Raw genomic sequence first — 24508 nt, 5'->3', positions numbered from 1 at the left:
GCAATCTAGGAGAAGGAAACTTTGAATACTAAGAACTTAGATCCACTGGGTAATCCAGATAAAACAGTCCCTGAATGCAAAACTTAATCTCCTATCCAGCAGCACTTCAATGCAGACCCCTGTTTCCATAGTTTTGTCTTTCAGTCTAGAAAATTTCAATGGCTTCCTAGTCCCAAGGAAGTAATTTTCCTCTCTACACCTCTATACCTCCTGTCACACTGGGTATGCTCCCTGATGGAATATTTCTAGGAGATCTTCCATTCCGGAAGATACAGCCTCCCCTAATCAGAGGGGAGGTCCCTGACCCCACGTGCAGCCGCCATTGAAACGTGGCCAACCCCCCTTTCTCTTGCCTGCCCAGACACACTCAGAAGTAACAAAACCGAGCAAAGGCATTAAATCAGATCCATCCTCCATGCACCATTTCTTTTTCACCGTTTCTTTCAAAAACATTGTTTATGAACAGTGCCCATTTCTGAACATTATGCCCATGGAGTTAACTAAGGAAGGAAGTCATAATGTGAGAAATAAAGGCAGTTTTCTTATATATCGTCAAATGCATTTGTTATATATTGTCAAATATGGCACGGTTCCAGCCCAAAAGTAACTTAGGAACCCTAATTCGCTAGAACATTCTAGATATTATGCTCATATTCACTATGTTTCATCTAGTGGTTTCTCGGTTGTTTTTAATTTTAGAGTAAAGCCGAGGCTTGGATTCCATTCTGCAGCCTTATTCAGAGAAGAAAAAACTGAAGGACTGGAGAGATCTTCAAAGTAATCCATTATACCAGAGAGACTTTAGTCTAAATGCTACATAAACAATGTGAAATTCTGACTCCAACACAGCCATAGAGAAGAAATCAATGTTATCAATCTAAAACCCAATGGAACTAAGTTATTGGCTTTCTCATTTTTTTAGATGACATCTGTTGATATTTCAATTAGGATCAGAAGACAGTAATTCAGGTTTTCTCGTTGCAGGAAAAAAGTTACATTTTCTTATCTGAGCAAATAGGACTAGGAAAGAAACGTACCACAGATGTATACCCCAAACACACAGAGGTGGCTTCTCTCTCCTGACTTATCCTTTTTATTCCTGCAGGTGTTGAATGTGGTTCACTTCACTTTGTGTCTTTATGTAAGAATTATGAGCCACACACTACATGAAGCACATACTATTAAAGCTTTTTCACATCTCAGAACAGAGTCATGATTATCTAAAAGTGAAAAACTGTGGAGATGGCTTGGAGGGGGGCAACATTATGTTTTACTAAAAAAGAAAATTGCTATCTCTGGACAACATTTTGAGACCTCTGCTACAGAATGCTGTAAAAAGGATGAAAAGACATTGTCCAATTATTTTCCACAATACCTTTAAACTGAGAGTTCTTTCATTGATCAAATTTGAATTAGTGTGTGTGTGTGTGTGCATTAAAATTCGCTCTGTAAATAATGACATGTAACAAGGCCAGTAATATTATCATTCTTTTCTCTGCAAATTATTAAAATGCTAGGAACAAGAAATAGTCCTGAGCAGAAATGCTTACAGCAATCTGAGACTGGTGGCCATCAAAAGGCTGCCAATACCTCTTTCCCAAATTCCTCATCGAGTGTTCAGTGGCTATCTTGCAGCTGACTCAAATCTGCTGATGATCTCAATTCCATGACTCATTCATACAGATCAAGGAATAGGTCCAGCTGAAAATTAACGAAAAATGGATAATATTTGAAACAACCTGCTCATCTCTCTGACTATGTTGACAAATCTGGCTCACAGCTTGGCTATGCAGTGGGGACAAGAGAGATGAGGGGAGAGAAATCCTCCCATGGGCTGTTTTCACTAAGGTTGCCTTAAATGAATCCTCAAACCCCTATGTTTGAAAGCATTTACATACACATAATAAAAAACATTTCACTCTTTCCATTTATTTAATTCATCAATTATTTAAATAATTGTGGCACACAGATATCAGAAGTCCTCTATACTGCAAGGAGCTGAGTAAACTCAGAGGCAGACTTCAGAAGTACCCTACTTCTTCGATGGTAGTAATTTACCATGCAGTGGAAAGTCCTGGCCAAGGTGCCTACATATTCCAAGTAATTGTATCTGGAGGTCTGGCATAACATTACAGGGTTCACAGGTGTCTAAACACAGGCAAAAGGGATTATATCTAAAAATCTTATTTCTCTTCAGAGCTCAAGTGTCAAGCATCAAGCTGGGGGACCTAACTTGCCTCATGTCCTGGAGAGAAATGTTCAAGTAATTTAACCGAGACACAGGTGAGAAGCCTCTTTAATCACAATGTGAGATCATGGGGGTTGGCAGAATGAAAACTACATCTGCTATTTACTAAGAGAATGAATTCAACACAAATGAGGAGACTGTCCTCAGTCAAGGAGCCTTCTCCATCTTCCTAATACAGCTGAGACATGGGAAATTGGCTCTCTGGATTAGTGATATTACAACATCCACTTGGGAGGAAGCAGTCTGCATTCTTAGTTCCTCCTCTAAGGCATGTTAATCTGTTTTAACCAGTGATCAATTAATCTAAAATACATAAGCATGAACAAATCACTGGAGAGAAGCCTTAAGGAAGATGAAATGCCAACAGAGTAGACAGAAAAATAGCTAAAAGCTCTGGAGGAGCTATTGGTATTAGAGCTCCTAAAGTCAAACACTGCTTGCCAGTTTAGCATGATCTTGTTTTCACCATTAGAAAACAAATATTTGACCTTCTGAGCAAGGAATCTGATTCAGTTACCATATGCGAAGTCTGATAACTCGAGGGAAACCTAGCTTGTATTTAACTAATGTATCAAGGCTGTAGCTATTCTGACCTTAAAGGCTCCAAGCAACCAGTTCTTATGGAGTTCTACCCAACAAGTTAATGACTATTGTATTAATTACTGTCATACTATTTTTTTCTTGTGTTAACAAGAAAAATAACTAGAACTTTGTTTCATTTTTGCTAGACTAAAACTGGTTTAATAGTAGTTATAGGCAGCAGTTACAGAAGATGCTGAGGAACACCTCTGGTATTTTAATTTATAGAGCTCTTTTTTTTTCTTTTATGAACTATAAGAAGTGCTAAATCAAAGACAGAGAACATCCATCTTTGTCTTGGTAACTATGGCATTTCTCCTCCCCTCCTCCCCCCATGAATATTTCTCTTATCAATCTCCTACATTTCATACATTCTCAGTTATATTGATTGTTACCAGTTCCAGCTGTTTTACACTCAGGTTTTTTTGCAGGTTCTCCTTCCTCCTGGATATGATTGCTTTTATCCATCATATTTGCAACTATAGTTTGTGGGTAATCGACTTTTATTAAACTACTCCTAATTTTCCACATCCATTTTTTCCCTCACAACCACTGAATCTTACCAGTTTCTTAAGCTTCAGGAAGTTTAGCAATTCTTCTGCACTTCAGGAACTGCAAGTGTAGTTGCATTTACTCCAGCAGCCTTGCCGAAGAGCCCTTATAATCTGCATACTGGTTTATATATAAATATAAAATTTATACACATATATATTCACATATGATGTCCTCTCCTCTGGCTCTTTTACTTCTTCTATATCCCTTTCTGGGATGTAACAGATGTAGCAATAGACAGCAATTAAACTCATTACAGTTTGGTATCCTGGGCTGCATTGGGAACAGTGTGGCCAGCAGGTCAAGGGAGGTGATCCTCCCCCCTGCTTGGCCCTAGTGAGGCCATATCTGGAGTTCTGTGTCCAGTTCTGGGCTCCTCAGCACAAGAAAGACAAGGAGCTACTGGAAAGGGTCCAGCAGAGGGCCACAAAGATGATACCTATGAAGAGAGACTGTGGAAGCTGAGCCTGTTTAGTCTAGAGAAAAAAAGACTGAAAGGAGATCTTATCAACACATATAAATTTCTCAAGGGCACATGTCAAGAGGATGGTGCCAGACTCTTTTCATTGGTGCCCAGCAACAAAATGAGGAGTAGTGGCCGTAAACTAAAATGTAAGAAGTTCCACCTCAGTACGATGAAGAACTTCATTACATTGAGGGCGAGAGAGCACTGGAACAGGCTGTCCAAGAGAGGTGATGGAGTCTCGCTCTCTGGAGACATTCAAAACCCACCTGGATGCATTCCAGTGTAACCTGCTCCAGGTGACCCTGCCTTGGCAGGCGTGTTGGACTCCAACCCTAACAATTCTATGATTCTGTGACTAATGCAGAATAATTACTGTTTTCTTTCTTGAGTAGTCTTCCTTCTGTAGTTACCACTTGCTCTCTACAGATCATAGTTTGGTTCCTGCCACCTGAAAATATGCTGCACCACCCTGAAGGTATCTGTCCCCTTCACATGGACCATTTGCATGACTACCCATCTGGATTACTGGAAATTATTTTCAGCTTTTAATTTACATGCTCTGATTAACTGACATTTCTTTAGATTGGTTTTTACTACTTATTAGGGTTTTTACAGACTTTGTCCTATTTTTTTTAAGATAGGATGTTAAGATTTCATTTACAAACAAGGCATTCTCCTGAAGTGTTGCTTTCTCCTATGGTTTACTTTTAAAAATCTGGTACAATCTTTTTCTAATTTTCAGCAACCTAGTTCTCTTCTGAGTTAGGTGATGCCCATCTTTTTCATACATCCCTCTGACTGTCTAAACTTTTGCTAGTTCTTAACAAACCTCCTCCTCCTTGCAACATTTTCCTCAAGAACATACTGAAATGCTCCCAGCACAAGGCACAGGGCCAGCTAAACAGGCAGGATGAGTTTCAGAACGCTGTTATGGAAATTATACTCTTTAAGTCTTATTTTTAAATGACCCAGAAGATTTTCTTTAAAAGTCTATCCTATATGAAAAATCATTGCAAGAAGCCTTAAAAAAACTTGATGGTATTCTACAACCAGTGATATGAAATCTCCAATCAAAGTCCCTAAATATAATTTTTCCATTGTAACTTTTCCCCTCCTTGTAAGAGAAAGTAAGAAACAAGTTTCTCCCTTTCTCAAACATAAATCAGCAGACTGCATAAGGTGCCTTTATCTGTGCAGCTATTTTTTCTGTATTTCTTTAGACTGTTGCTGTCATTGCTTTCACAATAAAATTTTGCATAGCCACAAGAAATATATGATTAGAGCTATTTTTTTAACATAATTAACACTTTTTTTTTATTTTGGTGCTTGAGGTGGATTTTTTTGGCAGGCAAGGCTGTTTGCTTTTTACATGTTTTGTTTGAGGCTGGATACATCCTTTCATTCCCTATGCTTGGTTATCCTGTTTGTTAATCAGTGCAATACAGCTGACACTGCCCTCACCAGTTTCTTTTCCAGACGTGTGCCTCAAGATGCTGTTGGCAGACAGAGGAGCCCCGGGAAGCAGCACTGGGTGCCTCACACATGGCAGCGATCTCAGACCAGCTACGGAACTCACAGCCCAGCCAGCAGCATCCCACATAGTCAGCACTGTGCCTGCTGGGCCCCAAGCAGGTCAACAGTGCACTCATGCAGCATGGAGACCCAGGAAGGGGACAACAGGAGCACTCAGAGAAGGAAACCATAACAAGCAACAGGATTTATTGTAGCTCTGGTCATGGTTGTAGCAGTCAGGCAGCATGCTGCAAAAGCACAGCCACTGTATGAAATGGCAACATCAGCACAGCTGAAAGCTATTCTGGAGGCCTCCTGACAGACCGCTCCATCTGCCCTCCTGAATGACAATTTTTTAACATCACTGAAGTTCCCCTGGTACATAAATGCTGTAACAATAATTTTTCTCTGCTGCACCCAGTTTGTTTTCCTGCCTCTAGCTTTCAGCTTTCCTAATGAGCTGTCGATTAGTTATGCAAATATGAAAAACAAACACTCAGCTCTGCTTATGGTAACCTTTTGCTCCTTGCCATCCAAATTCACTGGCTCTGTATTGCAGGGTATGCATTTGATTGCCAAACCCAGCCCTCACAGAAGGGAAGGCATCAACAGCAGTTTCTGTGTAAAACACAGTTTATAGTAGAACTGTAAATAACAGTGTAGTTTTGGGTGCCACAATATAAGAAAGATTATTAGAAAGCATCCAAAGCATGGCTACAAAGATGGTGAAGGGTCTAGAGGGGAAGCCAAATGAGGAGTGGCTGAGGTCACTTGGCATGTTCAGCTTGGAGAAAAGGAAACTGAGGGGAGACCTTATGGAGTCTAAAACTTCCTGATGAGGGGAAGTGGAGGGGCAGGCACTTATCTCTTCTCTGTGGTGACCAGTGACAGGACCCAAGGGAGTAGCCTGAAGTTATGTCAGGAAGGGTTTAGGTTCGATATTAAGAAAAGGTTCTTCACCCAAAAGCTGACTGGGCACTGGAACAGGCTCCCCAGGGAAGTAGTCACAGGACCAAGTCAGACAGAGTTCAAGAAGCATTCGGACACATGGTGTGATTCTTGGGGCTGTTCTGTGCAGGGCCAGGAGTTGGACTTGGACGATTCTTGTGGGTCCCTTCCAACTCAGGATATTCTATGATTCTATGCACATAGAATTCCCACAGAGTTTTGGTCCATTATTCACCCTTTATCTGAACTGATAATCACTGGAAAAATCTGTTTTAAATCCTGCTTTTTAAAACACCACGTTTGCTTATAGTTCAGGAACTCCAAACAAATTTAAACCAACCTCCATGTAAGAAAGAAGACTGATTTCTGGGCCTTGCACAGGACATGTTGAAACTTGGCACAGATCTAACAAATTGAGGAGGATTTCTAGTTTAAACAGCCCTGTCAATCCAACCAGAACCTTAGCATTTTGCCAAAATGTAGCCTGATATGCTGCTATAGTCCAGAATAAATAAATTTCCGAAGGCTGTAATGTGATGAGTCCCTTGCTGAAGCTCTATTAATTAGCTAAATGCGTGCTGAATTTTAAATATAAACAGCCTCCCTTGTAGTTGTTCTTCATGAATACATTTTATTTCACTAACGGGCCATGCTTAGGCCATCTGTCTGACCCATGATAGGCTGAAAAGTAACAGCTGGATCTCTGGGTCACACAGCTACATGTGTTTTGCAAGTGCTCCAAGGACATTTTACAGAAATCACCTTTAGAAGTGTAATTTTGTGACTTTTTCAGACTTCCATTTTAAGCTTCTACATATTCCAAACCCACTTTACCTTCTTTCACTATAAAGCTTACCCAGTTAATGGACAAAATAAAACAAACAAACAAGCAAAAAACCACACACCCTACACACTCATCCACCACAGTAATTTAGGTATTATGCACTCATTCTGAATCTCTGAATTGCAATGGGCTTCTGTCTCCAAATGATTTCAACCAGGACAGGAACTGTTTCAGGATCACAGATTGGCCCATTTTAGAAATACGTTTTAAAGGTAAACAAATAAACCAACAAAGAGTGACCTAAATACTTACATTAGTTCAAATTATTCTATTGTTACATTGGTATCCAAAGAGAAGAATGCTGGACACTGAAGTCCTGGGCATTTCCTCAAACAAAGCAATGGATTTGAACATGCAGCAGGCAGATGAGACCTTTCTGCTACCTGCTCTATGCCAAGAAAAAGATGATAAAAAGGTAGCAATGCTGCTTTAGTATGAGTACTAAGGGTCATGCATTTCATGCTGAAGGTAAGAAATTAAATTCCAACTCACAGGCTGTCACCAGGCTAGCTATAACACTATTTTGACAGGAAAAGTAGATTTCTTTTTCAAATCACCAACTCCTGTGTCATAATCTGTTGAGTGGAAAGGGAATGTTGGCTTTAAAGCTGTTAACATGTCCACACTGCTGTTTAACTATAACCTTTTCTGACAGTTTAACATCATCAACTTAAAATTCATTAACATCTCTTCCAACTTAGGCTAACAGCCAAATCAAGACCATCTCCAAAAATTAAATTTGTAGACTGTTTCATAAGCAATGTTTTCTACATTGTTAACCTCAGTACATTTTAAGAGCTTTCATTAAAAAAGGTTTTTCCCCCTCTCTGCCTGCTTATGCTTTGCAGACAACCCGGCCACCAGTATTCATTGTCATTACCATATTTTTGAAGCATTGGGTCTGGGCTCATAGACAATCACTTTTCATCTAAAAGAAGTGTCTCGTTCCTTGACTACTGAAGTTACTTCAGTTCCCGTAGCACATGTTATTTACCCACACATTTTTGACCTTCAGGACAATTTATTCAACTTCTTAATGGTTCATGAACATGTTTTGGAAGCAGCATTATCCTCCTGTCTCATTTGAGGAAAGACAGATGTACCTTCCCTTTCAATAGAGGAAATTGGGTTGAAAGAAAGAATTACTGTGAAGCCTACAGCCACTGCAAGTCAGCATATTTTAAGTCAGAAGAAATTATTATGCATATTCAGATCAAGAGCCATAAAACAATGCTAAGCCTGAAGACACCTACAGTGATCAACCTGATTATGAAGTGATATACACAATTCTTCTCAGAGTTCATGACAGAATCAAAATCTGCATTTTACAACAAGTTAAAGTATCTTTCCCTCAACTGCTTGGAAATTTCTCACTGACTCCTATTCAAAGAGGCCTTATCTTTGTTCCACAGGCTGTTTTAAAATAGTTACAAAAGCTCTCACATGTAAGTTTTTCCTCTCTTGCTGTCATTTTTTAGTCTGACCTCTGCATCATCAAACTGTCTGGCAATGCTGGCAGACAATTCAGTCTCCTCCTCAGAGACCTATAGAATGCAGGTAGATACAAGCTGAGCACATGATGAGCTGGGTCATGATGATGATGAGGCTGGCACATTGGAAGGATCATGGTCCATCTTTGTGATACTGCCAAGGAAACAAAAACTACCTACTCCTTCTGGGTTCATCCTCAAATGTAGGAGAGTTCTCCTTGTCAGAAATAAGGCATCCTTTCAGAAGAGAGTAGTATTTTTTAAGTAGATCCTGCTGACATCTCAACTCTTGTTTCAGAGATATCCATAAAAAGGACTTTAGCATCCATACATACCTGGGCCAATGGCCATTAGCACAAGTCCTCTGTGTTTAGAGCTCACTTCTCTAACAGTGAGACTCGTTAGTCACATAAGGGAGATGACTAGTCTTGGGACTTCTATTCATCTTCTCTTCAGGGCCTGTGTTTGGTGTGGACTTGAATCTGTCCTTCCTTTCAGTCTTAGCTTTGAAGTTCAGCAACAGCCTTGACCTATGCTACATTCAGAGTAGTATAATGGTGACATAATGGTGACAACAAGAGAACCCAAGTAGGAAGGAAGGATATTTTACCTTTTCCTTCTTCATCAGTTCATCATCATCAGCAGCCTGACTTTCTGAAGCAGTATGCACTGCTAGTTGGATTAGAAAAGTGGTAAAACTCTTTTATGCTGAAGATGAAAGCTTTAGCTTACTTCCCAGTGAGCCTTTATGGATGTGCTCACTATTCCAAGAGGGAAAGAGAGCTAAAAACATCACAGTGAGCTGCACAGCTGTGGTGGAGCTGTGGGTTCCCAGCACACTTTGACATATGCTCACTCTTATTCCCCTCAGAGCCCATTGCCAGGATCAAGGCAGAGAAGGCCCGTCAACTCAAAGCACGTAGTGAAACAGAGGGAGATAAATGTAAAGCATTGTTTCTTTTAGTTCCATTGTTTCATTTTCTCAATTGTATTTGCTGCATAACTGAAGAGCATTCAGAGGCTGAGAGTTGGAATAAGGCAACAGGGATTGTTTACAATTAATCACCAATTACTGCTGCAGATCAGAACCTGTGTTTCAAAAGAACTTTTTTCTCCAGCTACATGAATTACATCAATTACTGGGGCCTCAAGGACCAGCTTATTTGGTCTTTTCACAATTGAACATTTGGATAATGGTTAGGACAGGACATCACTGTCCAGAAGAAACGTTTGTTCTTTAAGATCACTTCTCTAAGTCCATCGTTCCCTCCCAACCCAAATTGAGAAAGAATGGTCAGAGAGCAACTAAAATCACCTCCACTACAGTAGTGACGAGGAAACTAATTGATTCTGGAGATGAGACAACAAGGCTTCTAAAACTTCCCCCACATCCCCTCCCCCCCAAAAAAAAACTTCTGAGAAATGAGAAAAGGAAACATTTTGACAACTGATACAAGGCTCATTTTCCAGACACAGAAGTGCCTGCATAGAATACGAACACAGTAACCACAACCTCTTCTGGTTTTTGAAAGACAAAACTGAAGAACTGGTTAATTGCCTTATGCTTTTACCAGTGATGAAAAGGTGGACAGGTAGAGGATCATCTTAAGCCCTGCTGGCTGGAATCAAGGAGAATACTCATGGAAATCATGCACCTCCCCTGCCCTGTTTTTTCATCAGAAATCTTTGATCTGGAAGTATCTGAGAAAGGATGCTGAATACCTTGGATTTTGATCTGACAAAATATTGCCGCTTGAATGTTAATAAGTTTGGGAAACTTGTAATTGCTCATTGCCCGTTTTAAAATCAAGTTTGGTAAATTATTTGGCTATGTGGGGTTTTTTCATAGTTTTCCAGTAAGTTTTATTGAGCTACCAGAAGTTCAAAAGCCAAGGGAAAAAAGATAACTTGGTTTCCATTACAAAAGGTTAGACTTTAAAATTATAAAATTACTTAACTGAAGGCAAAAATAAAGGATACTTAGTAATGTACAGATTCACCTCAAATAAGAGACTGCTGCACTAGTGCCCTAGAGGAATGTGCAAGAGATGACAGAGTAAAGCCAAAGGGATTTCAGTGGGCATTTCAGTACTACTGATCACATTTTATGTGTCACAGCTCATTACGACAGTGCAAGAAAAACAGTACAGAACCAGACACTTAGCTTTGCTTTGTTTCATTTTGCTTCCATCTAGTTTAACTACTTACAAAGGAAATACTCTTGAAAGCACTACAAACTGAATTACATTGAGAGACAACCAGTAAAACAGTGAAGGAACAGTATTACAATACTGACTCTTGTAATTTGCCCACAGATTTCTACCACAGCATTCTAGACTGGACATAAACAAACCAAGGAGATCAACTAAGAAAGACCAAATAAACAAGCTGTAATCTAATATATAGACTGACTCCTTTTATTGTTAATGTTCAAAGAAAGATTATAGAAGACTTGTGAGTGAATAGACTCAAAACAGGGAGATAAGTCTGTGTTTATGCCTATTCAGGAATAAAGATTTGAGAAAAGCTTGGATTTCATTGAAATTGAAAGCTTGTGTCTGATTAAAGTAGATTAAAGTACTTTTTACTCTTAAACTTGGAAGGCTCTGCTGCAGTAATACCTGCATACAAGGAGCAGAATCACATATTATTCATGGAGCATATTTATTACTGTGAAAATTGCAGAGACATAAACACATAGAAAAAAAGGATGACTGCTGCTCTCAAAGGAAAACCTTTCCTAGTTTGGGAAAGGTACACCAAGAACAGAAAACTTAAATGCAACAAAAACATCAAGGTCTCATCCCCAGGAGATTATTTATTTTCTCATGCTGGGCTGCAAAGCAGCATGCTGACATTTCAAACTGAGGGAAAACGCTGAAAGCTATGTGATGCTCACATGTCCCAAGCACCCAGTCACAGCTTTCTAGCTGGGCAGTGCTGCCCTAGTAGCAGGGCACAGGTGAGCATCTTAACATTTATTTTGCCATCAGTTCTGAAAATATCAAGAAACTCAAAAATGTCCAGAGAAATTCAATCACACACACATCTAGGATCACATGGATATGTAAGTGGAGATGCAGAACTGCATCTTTTGACTATTTCATAAGAAAAAAACCAAACAAACCAGCAACACAGTCTTTAATCACCTTGCCAGTCACTGACAACTGTGCAAGTAGGGAGGCTGTGTGGGACTCATCTCTGAATGTTGGAGCACACCTTTGGGACAACATGCTGGCAAGCAGACAGACAGAAGTCAGTTCTGGACAAGCTAACTGAGGTACAGACAGGGTAGCTCTGTGTACAGCTGCCCTAGACACCTGCTCAAAACACCTGCAGACATATTTTCCTTCCTTTACATCATTCTTAAAATTCAAATCCCTTCTGATCACTCACTTCTGTAAGTACCACCACCTATCTGGGTGAGAGGAAATACAGGACTAAAACATCTCAAACATAAAGCATCTCAAAGTATCAGAACTGTAACAGGATTTGGGGCTCTGTTTGAAACCCTAAGAAATGAGAAAAGTGAAAAGTCCAAAGAGGGATCATAATAAATGCCCGATATCAAATTCTATACTACAGATTAAGAATTTAGAATTTGTTCAGTATTTTTGTTTTGCTAAGGCGGCACAGGACAGACACATTTATACGAAGGATAATACAATAAGAGAAGAGATTGTACAATTCACATTTAACAAACAACAAGCTAAGCAATGAGCTTAAGTTAATGCAATGAGCTTAAGTTAATAAGAAAAACTGAACTAGGAAATTAGGAGAAATGGTTTTATTGCAAGGCAAAGTGGAAAGAAAGTTTCCTTAATGAGGTAGTTACTGTTCACTAGCAGTGCTCAAAGCAGCATTTACTAACTGGAACAGACTGGGTAATCTATTTCTCTCAGTATGCTCTGTTTAAGATAATGTTGTTTCGTGTTGAGAATCTTGCATGGATAGAAATTTTATGCCTACATTTATTTTGAAGAAACCTCTTGTTTGCTCTGTGAGAAGTAAAACTTTTTTAAGACAACATGAAATAGAAAAAGCCATCTCTATGGTACTTTAGAAAATAAAAGCTTGAGAATAATCCTGTTTTCCAATGTGGCTTTTCAGAAATACCCCATGGTAGGAAATGCAGATCAATCAAAACTTGAAAATCATCACTTAGAAAATACTAACATCATCGCTGTCTGTGTTCTACCTACACAATTCTCTGGATATAATAATTTGTTGTTGTCTTTTGAAATTAGTAACATAACAGATATGAAATGGGGTTGAGAGAGATCAGTGAGAATTTAAAACCTCACCTCTTGTTTACTGATTTCTGGATTTCAGCCATGCATTCGCTGACCCTTTTTATCCCTTACTGCCATGTTTTCACTAGCTTAGTTTACTCAGAGATTATAAACTCACCCCTGAGAGAAAATGCCACTTTTTCAAGACATTACTTTAAAGTTTAAAAGATTTTGACAAGTCACACATCTCTAAGGATTTGACAGGTAAAGTTTTGTAACGCAAAGTAAAAAAGTGACAGAGAGGTTCAATCAAAATATGCGAACAAAAGTTATTTATCCAACCATCTAGAAATCCAAGGGTAAGTGAAATAATATATAGAGTAAATATCAGCCCTAGAAATTCAATCTAAGGCACATAAAAACTGGAGGTTTTCTCCTTTGCTACCTGTTTGCTTAGTGGGTTGGGTTTGGGGTGTTTGGTTGGTTCATTGGTTTGGGTTTTACTGTTTGGGTTTTGCAGGGTTTTTTGTGTTTTTGTAGATCAAAAACTCATTTAGATAGTAGTTGCTTGCTATTCAGTGAAATGATTATTTAGAAAAAAATATGGCAACTTTCTACAGCAGATTGCTAAATCCAAACTTGAAGCCTAAAGAAATTATGCGAGAAAATTCTAGAACCTATAGAGTCAGGTGACAGAGACCCTGATTGGAATAACTTTGGCTCAAATGGAATTCATAGGAATCTTGTAGGAATTTTCACTTGTCTTGTACAGAGACACTTCAAGTATGATATTACATGAAACTACATGACTCCCTCTGGTCATGGAGAGAGAGAGCAATTCTCTAAATATCTAAGTATCTGTCTGAGTGGTGAAAGGAGAAAAAAAGTGTCCTGTTGCTCACCATTGATTTGGAGAGTTCCTGAGATACTGCTGACCAGAACACACAGACATCACAATATAAAGGCATAAAGGAAAATTCATTGGCATCAACATGACTCTTACTGAAATATTTTGCTATATTATTTCCACATCCAAAGGGCTTTGAAGTCAGCTCTGTCCTGAGACCTGGAAAAGGTATCAGGAAGAATAACTTAAAAAGATCAAAAGTTGCCATCCTTTCATCATCTAGCAAAAGAAAAATCCTTCTAAATAATGATTTTCAGATTAAAAAGAGTAAAATGGTAATATCTCCTGCAAGATTTTGGTAGATATATTAAACTGTCACAGTTCTTGCTAGTATCAGGCTAGCTGAAAAAATCCCCACTGCTTTTAGTTGCCCAGAAGACAAGATCAAAAAAAAATGTGTATAGTCTGTGCCTCAGTGCAACATGCTGTTAACTGCAAAACCAAGGTCCAGATAAGTTAACTCTGAGACTGAGTTAAACAGCACTGGGATTAGGAGAAAACAGTTAAGCAAAGCAGACCTAATTCACTGTTGTGTAACAGTTCAAACCGTTCCTGATTTTCTAATTGGTTTGTTCATATTAACAGACATTCAGAATTTATCTAATAAACAAGTAACTAATGTCACATAATGCTTACTACATTAGAGACACACCTCACTACCCAACACTAATTATCTCTGTGCTGAAGAGTCAGACCTTCAAGGAATCCTTCTTTGCCTGGGACAACAGCAGTCACAAAACGAACAAAAAGGATAGTGGTACTGGAATTTTTATTCGTCTAAATTCAGTGGGCCATTCCTTTCTCTCTTCCTATCAGCACACACAACTTCCAAATCAAAGGATTGATGTAACTAACGCACTAAACTCCATCCGTCAACTATCTACCTCATTTAGAAGTTTGAAATACAAGTCTGCTACAACAATGCTAACATAGAAACCCTATGACATCATCAGACAAATTAACAGTGATCATCCACAAATACCGGTGTCCAAAGAGACTGGACAGACACAGTTTGAACAGCTATTCTGTGCAGATGTACAGCCTCTCTGACACTATACAGGTGGAAGTGAAAAGCAGATTTCCAGTCTTTGAAAATGAAAAGAATAGTTACATGTAGCTACGTGTAATGCAAGAGACTGTGGATTTCAGCAATGATACACTTTCCACGCAATAGCAATACAACAGCCTCTCAAGAGAAAGCCATGAATCACAAAGCCTGCAGCTCACTCTATCAGGTCTCTCCTTAGCAGGAAGAGGTTGAGACCATGTAAAGCATGTTTTAATTCGTTGTATCTTATCTCCCCCTCACTTCTTTCAGGAAAATAGACTGCTAACAGTGAGGCAATCTCCACTACATGCCAAATTGTGACTGGTGATCCAAAACACTGAAGGTATTAGAGCTTCTTCAACAAAATGGATGACCTAGATAAACCTCTGTTAGGCAACTGTCTTGGAAGTGGCCTAAACCTATGTTTCTGAAGCTTTTCAAAGACCTAGCCTAAAACAGACCTCTAAAATAACAGTCCCCATGCCAACATTACATGGACCTCAAGTCTGTCAATGTTTTAAAGCAACTGGAAGGAAATAAACTGTCTAAGTGCTAATAAGTGCAACTACAAATATATTTGGTGTGAAAAGGCTTCCTTGAAAGGCAAAACACAAGATTAATGTAAGAAAACATCCTTTTGAAACAGCTTCTCCAAATGAGACTGTACCAACAATAAATCCCACATTAGCCTAGTACTCAGGTTTTTGAAGAGGATGTGAGCAGAGCAAAAAGCCCATATCCTTAAATACATGCATATGCCAATTATGACTTTTGAGAAAAATGAAAGCAGAAACCAATGAATTTATGCCCTGAAACACTGTTAGCTTCTACACTTATCAGTCTAAGGTATTTAAATAAATGTTTAATCTACCAATTTCATTATTTTCCCTCAATAATATAAAAACAGAACGTTCCAACATTTAATTACTATTTATTTTGTGTGTACTATGTTTTGATTCTAATGAATGCATTTTGGTTCCTTTAGGTGTCATCTTCATGTCTGAAATATTCATCAGGATCAACAATGCCTTTTGTTGCCTTGAATAAAAGAGCTGATATTAAAAATCAAACTGTAAAAACAACCAAAGTACCACAGTCCAGAAAGCTAGTTCCTTTCTCTGATTTCATCAATAAGACCCTTTTGCCCCTCACTTCCATGCAAAAAATCTTCAGACCAAGTTATCCAGAATTGTGGATAGAAATAGCATTGTTTCACTCCTTTCTTTACAGAAACACAACAACTTAATGTCTTTACAGAGAAACACATCATCTTAATGTCTTCATACAAAAAATCTCCCATAAACACAATTCATCCTTTTCTGAGGGTAAGTGAAAAGACTTGCATCAGCAGCTCAGGATTTGGTACTAAAGGAGGTTGGTAATTGTAGGACACTTGGTCTACTTACTACAGAAGCTGAAAGGTGCCGCCTACCTACACTGGTAAGAGGGAAGGGAAAGGCTTTCTGTTACCACCTAGGAAGCTGTAAAGGATAGACCTGGGTTGGAGGTAAGGAAGAAATTTTAATAATAAGGGCAGTAAAATAGTGCAACAGATTGTCCAGAAAAGCTGTAGATGCCACATCACTGGAAGTCCTCAAAGTCAGGTTGGATGGGACTTTGAGCAACTTACCTAGTGAAAGATGTCCCTGCCTGTGACAGGTTGGGCTACATGATCTTTAGGGTCCCTTCCAAACAAAATCATTCTATAATTCTATGACATGGTTTCTATGCTCTTTTTTAATTTTGATTTTCTTTGTTTTCTACTTTCAGTTCATCTTTTTTAAACCCCTCCTCCAACTTGCCAGTGCCTAGCTATTACCTAGGTTTGTACCCAAATCTCCTGCTTCATCAATTTTGCTGTTGGCCACACCTCAGCTCCTTCCGATGGCCTGACTGTGGCAGAAGACAATTTATTTGCCAAGGACTATAACACCTCAATTTAAACAGAAAGTAAGTTAAATATGATGTTTGTATCACAGGCAAACTGGTACAGTTGAACTAAATCTGATTTTAAATTCTGCAAATGCCTCACACTGCTACAGATCCTGCATTTAATATTCAGATTTAAGCAGCATGCAGTAATTATGATTTAGAACCACATATTTAAAATGAAGCAGCAAGAAAAACAGGAAAAAGACCAGTATATAACATTTCTTGCAGTTTCGCATTGCTGTGAGCAGAGAGTTGAAAACCTGAGAACTTGCAATCATCGCAATTTGAAAATTTTCCACAGTATTTCAAACATTCATTCTAGTTCTTCGCACCCATTTTAATGATATCTAAGATTGCATAAATTCAAGACTAAAGAATTAGCACTATGAGTTTAGCCCAAGATACATGCATACCTATTAAAGGTAAGTATATTAGAGGTGGTGAATGAACCTACTAGGGCTCTGTACAAGAATATTTTCCAACCTCAGTGAAAGAGCATGCAAGAATTGATGAATGAAAGATTATCTACTATTTTACAGACAAGTTTTTAAAATACTGAGTTGAATTATGAAAAAAAGATTTTATTTCACAAATCACTTTCTCACTTAATTTTACACTTAGCAGCGTGTTCAATATAATTACTTATAAAAAACTGCAATATGATTGAACTTTCCTCTTTATCCGAAAAGCAGCACCAGCATCTGATGTTCTACCAATGAGAATCTGGCTCAATGTCTGAAACGGAATTTAAACAAACAAACAACAACAAGAAAAACCAAACCCACACAAACAAACCACAAAACCAAAAAAACCCCCCATGCTAATTCTGAGAGAATGATTTCAGAAAGAGAATTGTAAACATTTCCATGCCTTTGCTGAAACTGGGATGCAAGAGAAATCATTCCTCAAGCCAATCATAATTACACATACACAAAAATGAAACATGCTAAATTCAGTGAGACTATCAGAAAGTGTGGTGGCATGCTAGGGGGGCACTACATAGAACATGAACATAATAATTTCTAGAAATTAAAGAGAAGTTTATGTAACTTTTCCTATGATTTTTTTTCCTACTACATTTTTAAGATAAATGAAAACCAATGCCACATTATTCATAGTAAGTCTTAAAAACCATTACTCTTACATCACAGTGAAATTAATGCTGAAATTCTTATTTATTTATTTATTTAGCAAATAAATTGTTTTTTCTGAAAATATTTATAGAAAAGTAAATCAAAGACTGAGCAATAATAAGTTCCTAAATCTTTAGAGCTTACTCTTACATTTTTGAGAGGACACATTCTGAACAAACCCAGTAATTACAGATTACAGTGACTCAAAACACCTGCAACTAGTGATACAGAATTTATGTCACATCCCCAAAACAGACCTTCTCTTTCATATTCAAAGTTAAAGAGTGGGAAATCAACTATAGTAATTAATATACCCTGGATTTGCAAGCAATATTTTAATAAGTCTGAAACCATGACTACTGCACAGGATTAAAGGCAAATTAATAATTTTCAGAATAAAATAATTACTGTGCAGACCACATATTTGTTCCCTTCCCTGTCAGGTAAAATTTAACTGTAGGCCAGCAACTAAAGTGTAAGTTAATTAACACTGAAGTTTGTGAGATGATGTATGACAGAAACAAGGAAGGTGTCCATAATTCAAACTACTAACAAACATCACCACAAAGAAAATGCGACAGACCAGATGAGGTAGACATAGAAACCATCAGAGCACAGCATCAGCAGAACACATGAAGAATTAATATAGATTAATATTTTCAACAAATGAGTAACAAAATTAAAAAAAGCACAAGAGACACATATAAGCAATGATGACAGTATGTGGTCAGATGCATAGAACTTTATTAAAATGCATTAAAGAGGAGCAGTAGCTTGAACTAAGTCTCCAGCTAAATTCCACCACTGCACTATTCATTCACTCTACTGGTGACTATCAACTACAACCCTGAAAAGAAATTAAAAATTACTAGCAAACACTGACTTAAACTGCACAACTGGAAAAGGTTGTACAAGTTTGGAAGGAAATCTGTGGAAAGGACGAAAAATGGAATTGGGAGGCTGGGATAAACAACAAAAAAAAAGACTGAAGAACCAAATTACAGCTGATCTATCAGATCATGATGTATTAACACAGGATGAAGAGATCCTACTAGCCCTTGCTGTCATTATATCCTTGACAGTGATGCTGAGATTTTTAGAATTCTCTATTTGAAACTGGACACCTAGAACACTTGAACACTTAATTCAAAGAAGTGAATGTTTGAAAATAGCTGGAAAATTTGAGCCTTTCATTTTATAACGCTATCTTAGATTATTATGTGTAGCCTTTCATTGCAACAGCAGATATCCTAAAAATCAGACTTCTCAATGTGCCCAAAAAATCTCAGCAACAGGAGACATGAAGTAAATCTTAACAGAACAGTTACTGTTTAGACATTTATTTTAAAATCATTTTTATTCACTATCACATCTTTTCCAAAAGACAGGCTACTTCCTCTAATAAAACAAGTTTTTACCCAGTGTGCTAAAAGAATGAACTATAAACATTATATCCTTTTCAATTCTACCCCACCTTCAGTGTCTTGAGACATCCCACTACTCTAAAACCTACCTCTGGGTTGCTAACTAGCTCAGCCTTGCCTTGCACTGTCTTCCAAACTTTTCTTCTTCCCAGTCTCAACTTCTTCAGCAGTTACACAGAAAAATCGATTACTTTCTAAAAACTTCTGTAGTGTTCTCACACACCTACATCGTACCTTGTGAGTGTTCATACTCTCATTTCACCTGAAGACCCACCCCCATCCTTTCACAAGTGTTTTTATGAGAATTCCTTCATTTCAAACGCCACAGTATTTATCAGATTATAATTTGGAGAAACTCACACTGAGTTCTATGATTTCTACAGATAGTTCTGTTTCTACACACTGAGTTCTATGATTTAAGTACAGCAGGAAAACCATTTGCCCACCCCTCTCTCTTTTTGTTGTGCAATATAATTTAATGTAGACAAAAACCAAGCTAGGACCTAAATCACATCTTTTTCTCCTTGAAGAAAAGCTTATTCACTAGCAAAGAATAGCTGACAGAGAAAAGGAACAAATAATATACCAAAAAAATAAAGAAAAAAATTTGAAAAAAAAAAGCGGTAGACTGAAATATGGAGGAAGGCCCCTCAAAAGACATAGAAGTTTAACATACAGCCCTTGTGATTCATTGGGCAGTTGGATGGAACAAAATGAATTCACAGTAACATTTGCTTAAGTAAGAAATTAATTTGCTAGCCATATGCTTCTGAGGTTAAAAAAAATGACAGTGAACTGTCCTCTAGTTTGGAATGGGACCTGTCCCTTAGGTAATTCAAACCACATCTACGGATATGCACTGAAGGCATTGAACATGCCTGGGAGGACACAACAGAATGTGAGAGCTGGCCCAGCTGCATAGAAACCTTCTGTTCTTTTGGAAGGGAACTGGCAGGTTCTCTCCAAAACCTTCTGCGTGGTAACTAAAAATCAGAAGATGTATTTCTCAGGATGGTAACTTAAAACTGAAGTGCTTATTAAAAGAGGTACCTTAGACATATGGACATAAAGATAGTGGTGCCTAGTTGTATCAAACGCTGCCAGAAACATTTTTAGCACCAGGATTTTTTTTATTTTATCTTCTTTTTTTTTAATTTTTCCCTTCTTCAAAAAAGGGTGAGTATTTTCCAGTTCAGTTTCTCTCTTGTGCCCAGGCAGTAGATTTCAACTTTTAAAATGGCAAAGCTGGAGTAGGAAGAAACTGTTTGTAGGTTTGGAAGTTCACAGCCTTTGAAACTTAAGATTACTTTCCTCGTACCTGCACTAACAGGCATACTGTGAACTGTTTAAATAATACAGAAAACAAGACACATATCTCACCTCATAGTAACTTCGCACAGCATTGCAAAATGCTTCATCTGCTACGATTTGCGTCTCACCATTCAAAAAGGCCTGGAAACGTTCCTTCAGTAACTGCAGTTGCTGCTTGTTGAGCTGTGCAAGAAAAAACGGAGAGGGGAGAGAACAATGATAAATGCAGTTAGTCTTAAAGTAAAAATAAGCAGCACTATACACAGTTGGAAGCCATGGATGGGCAAGAAAAGGTAGAGGCTCCCTGGCCACCTGGCTCCCCAGTGTATGGCAGCTCTTCAGAGTCCCACCTCGGCAAGCCAGGTTGTGGCAGCCAGACATGCAGGCACACGGTATGCAAGTAAATCTCTGCCCTTTCCATGGTGTCTTTGGGATGCTACAGGTAAGCCTGCAAGGATACTTATGAGCAGTATTTTATATGCATATGCTGAATATAATGGTTGACCTCCCCCATGGTAGCAGTTACCAGCTAATAAAACTTAGCTCCAGTCTTCAAATATGTCATTTTTTTCCACCTTCAAATAACTGAATAAAAACCACCGAGATACCTCAATTTTTTTGAGTAATCCAGCACTACCCCTGGAATATTTCAACAAGCATGCTCACTGTGAAGAAAATGGACCTGTAGCCACTGATGCTATAACACTATGAATGACATGAAACAACTAATCTTGGGTAACAGCAGTCAAAAGGTTCGAAGATTGACACCAAATTACATTTGGTGTAATATCAAAGTTAAGTACATTTTGAAAACAAACTCCTAGAAGAACACATTACATGACTAAACCTTGCAATCAGTGTAGTTTTATCAAAGTTTAATGTTATGGGGAAAAGCAAAGTCTGAAAGCTCTCCAAGGATCCAGACAGAGGTCTTTTGCCAAGGTTCCTATCAACTCTTGAAATACTTAGTAAGATATTTCTCCCTATCAAATTTGTGAGAAGTTTGAATATCACATCAGAGGAGACTGCCACTAACATTAATATAACAAAGCAAGAGGTATAAATAGTTGGTTTTTTTCAGTTGTTTTCCAGAACATAAAAACTCAAGTAAAGTCTTTCCTGAACTTTAGCACTATAAAACATTCAAAACCAACTGACTGAAAAGTTTTTTCACCCTTCCTGTATTTTGCTTAATTAAAACAAATAAACAAATAAACATATAGCCAGAAATTGGAAATATTTTCCTAGAGGGCAAAAAGTTATATTTGTAATGGCTAAACTGGAGCAAATAGCATTGGTCCAATGGTATAATCATTTCTTACTGAAGAACTTTTTGGCATCTACGGTAAATATGGTGACCTTAGGCTTTTAGGTCTCTTATGTCAACACTTTGAAGTCATTTAATATACAACACTTTATAAATTCGCAAAATCTCTGCTATCCTGATAATGTGCCTACCTTGGATAACCTCTATTTTCTTCATATCAAGGGAGAATTTTCATCCTACACAAACTTTGCTAAGTTTGCAGACTCATGTGCTCCTATGAAACATAGTAATTTTCTGCAAAACTCTCCAAATTGACGGCACACTTGAAAGCTGTTCTATTTTGACAGGAAACAGTAGTTTAGATGCCATCTAAAACTTGATATCAGAAATCCTCTGAAAAATAATGAAATGTAGGCAGTAGCAATGCAAAGTCAAGGAACTGTGCCCTTAAAAAATAATCCAAGCTCGGTAAAAATACATGATAATTCTATTCCTCATCTTAATAGAACAATTAACAACATAGAACAAGCCCCAGGAGACCCCTACAGAAAAAAACAGCCTCCTGTTGAGGCAAGCAAACTTCAACAGAGGTTGCTGTGACTTGGATAAACTTCCTGCAGGAATTCCAGAGAGCAGCAGCCTAACACTTTACCCAAGCCATCCTGTACCACTGCTAGTTAAAAATCAATGGGAGAGAAGTATTTGTATTATATCTGTACACCCACCAAAAATGGCATCTATCCACCTACCTGCCAAACATCCATTCCTTGCACAGAATGTGCACCACAGATGTTAGCTGTTAGTAACAGAAATCAAACTTCGTTCCCCTTATTTGATTCCCCTTATTCTTCTCTCATTTTCTAAATATTTTAGACAAGTTGAAATATCAGAAAATGCAAATCATTAAGGATGATTTGAATTCTTTTTTCAGCATACACTTGCTCTTGTGACTTAAAAAAGAGACGAGCACTCATGCAGACAGTGCCCCACTGCTGAGCAAGCAGCTCCTTCATCCCATGGAATATTCACAGTTCTGCCACAGGAACACATGGGCTTCCTGCCAGGACAATTATGGAAATGTGTTTTCATGCTCACAGACTTTATTCTTTAGGTGATTTCCTTGTCTATTATCCACATATGAAACAAAAACATTATGAATAAGGCAATGAAACATAAATTTAATTCTAACTTTCTCATTTCTAACCATCATAGTTCAGCAAACTGAAATGCCTTTAAAATATTCATATATGGCTTTCATATTCACTACTTTAGGTAGTAAGAAATTCTAAGGTTTGAGTGGCATTTTAGGATTACTGTATATTTCTTAAATTACTAATGATTTAGTGTAAAATCTAGATGTGCAGAATAAAGTTATCCCACAATACTAAACCCCAGTAATATTTCCAGTGTAAAATATAAAAAGTTGCAACTTGCACTAAGGATGACCTCAAGTCTATTTTACATGTCTCAAATATTGTCATATATAGAAACTCAATTGCATTAACTGTCAAGATACAGAATAATTTATAGTAGTCTACTGCAGCATACAGCTCCTCTGGGTTTTTTAACTTCTCAGAATATTATGTGTACAGTGAATTCTCTCTCTCTTTTTTTTTAATGTTGGTCATTTTTAATGAATTCATTAACACTCTTCAATTTGCAGCATTTAAAAAGGAAACAAAACTAACAGTAGAAGTAGCAGCTTAGAAATACAGAGAAAAAAAGGAAGTGTAATTGCATTAGAATGCTGCAATAGCAAGAGGAGAGAAAGAGGTGACTGTACAGGACATTGACTCTTGGACACTGTCAAGCAGTTCAACCTGTTGAAGTCTGGGCTACCTTTGAAGTTGTCCATCTTGGTCAACATGGAACAAGAGATGAGGACATCACGCATAACCAAAATCCCAAAGGAAATGCTTAAACTTAAGGGCAGTAAGCCTGGACACATTTTCTCTGGCAGGACTTCACATAATGGAGCTCAAAGTCCTTCTGCAGGACCACTGTCTTTCCACTGCATGTGCCCTTTCCTGCTCTGCTCTGTGCAAGACCCACACGCATCAGACCTGTGCTTGCAGTCCCTCCCAACTTCCTCTCATCTTTACTGTCAGTGCTTCTGTTTCCACATTTTAATTCTAACAGAAGGAACTATGAACAGGAAACATAAAATAAAGAAAAAAATTACATTACTTCATGTAGCCCTAAATGTAAACTGAATACCACCTGAAGTGTACAGCAAATCTTCACTGATTCTGCTGCTTTCCATCAAGCTGCTTCAGTTTTGTATTGCTTACTTGGATTGCGCATTCTCAGTGGTATGAAATGTGTTGTTGTAACTCTGTGTGATACTTCATAAATAACTATTGCTGCTTCATGGGAGAATGTATAACTAAATTCCAGTGACTCAGAATATCAGGTTTGATTGCACTCTGCAAAACAACTGAAGACAAGCAAAGACAAATTTAAGGCAAAACAAGATTAACTACCCTAAAATTTGTTTTTAATTTATTGCAGCCACACAGCAAATATTTTTTTTTCCCCTCCATCCCTGTGCCTTCAAAAAAGGTAACACTATTTTTTTTACTTTACACTTGCTAATCTCAGTAGACTGTCAAAGA

At 37.9% G+C, this 24508-nt stretch overlaps 1 protein-coding gene across 8 annotated transcripts in view; it reads right to left on the bottom strand.

Moving 5' to 3' along the window:
• The window catches only part of CADPS2 (calcium dependent secretion activator 2), a 292803-nt gene that overhangs the window by 209942 nt on the left and 58353 nt on the right, over window positions 1–24508 (bottom strand). For all 8 annotated transcript variants that reach the window (XM_027720819.2, XM_027720827.2, XM_027720823.2 and 5 more), the window contains exon 2: window positions 20696–20809. In XM_027720819.2, the coding sequence (XP_027576620.1) occupies window positions 20696–20809 (114 nt within the window). The remainder of the gene's footprint in view (window positions 1–20695; window positions 20810–24508) is intronic.

The sequence above is a fragment of the Pipra filicauda genome, unplaced genomic scaffold, assembly GCF_003945595.2.
Source record: "Pipra filicauda isolate LSUMZ 115617 unplaced genomic scaffold, ASM394559v2 scaffold113_size4260070_pilon, whole genome shotgun sequence".
Lineage (NCBI taxonomy): Eukaryota > Metazoa > Chordata > Aves > Passeriformes > Pipridae > Pipra > Pipra filicauda.
The sequence above is the reverse complement of the archived record's forward strand: the minus strand, read 5'-3'. Positions and strand labels throughout refer to the sequence as shown.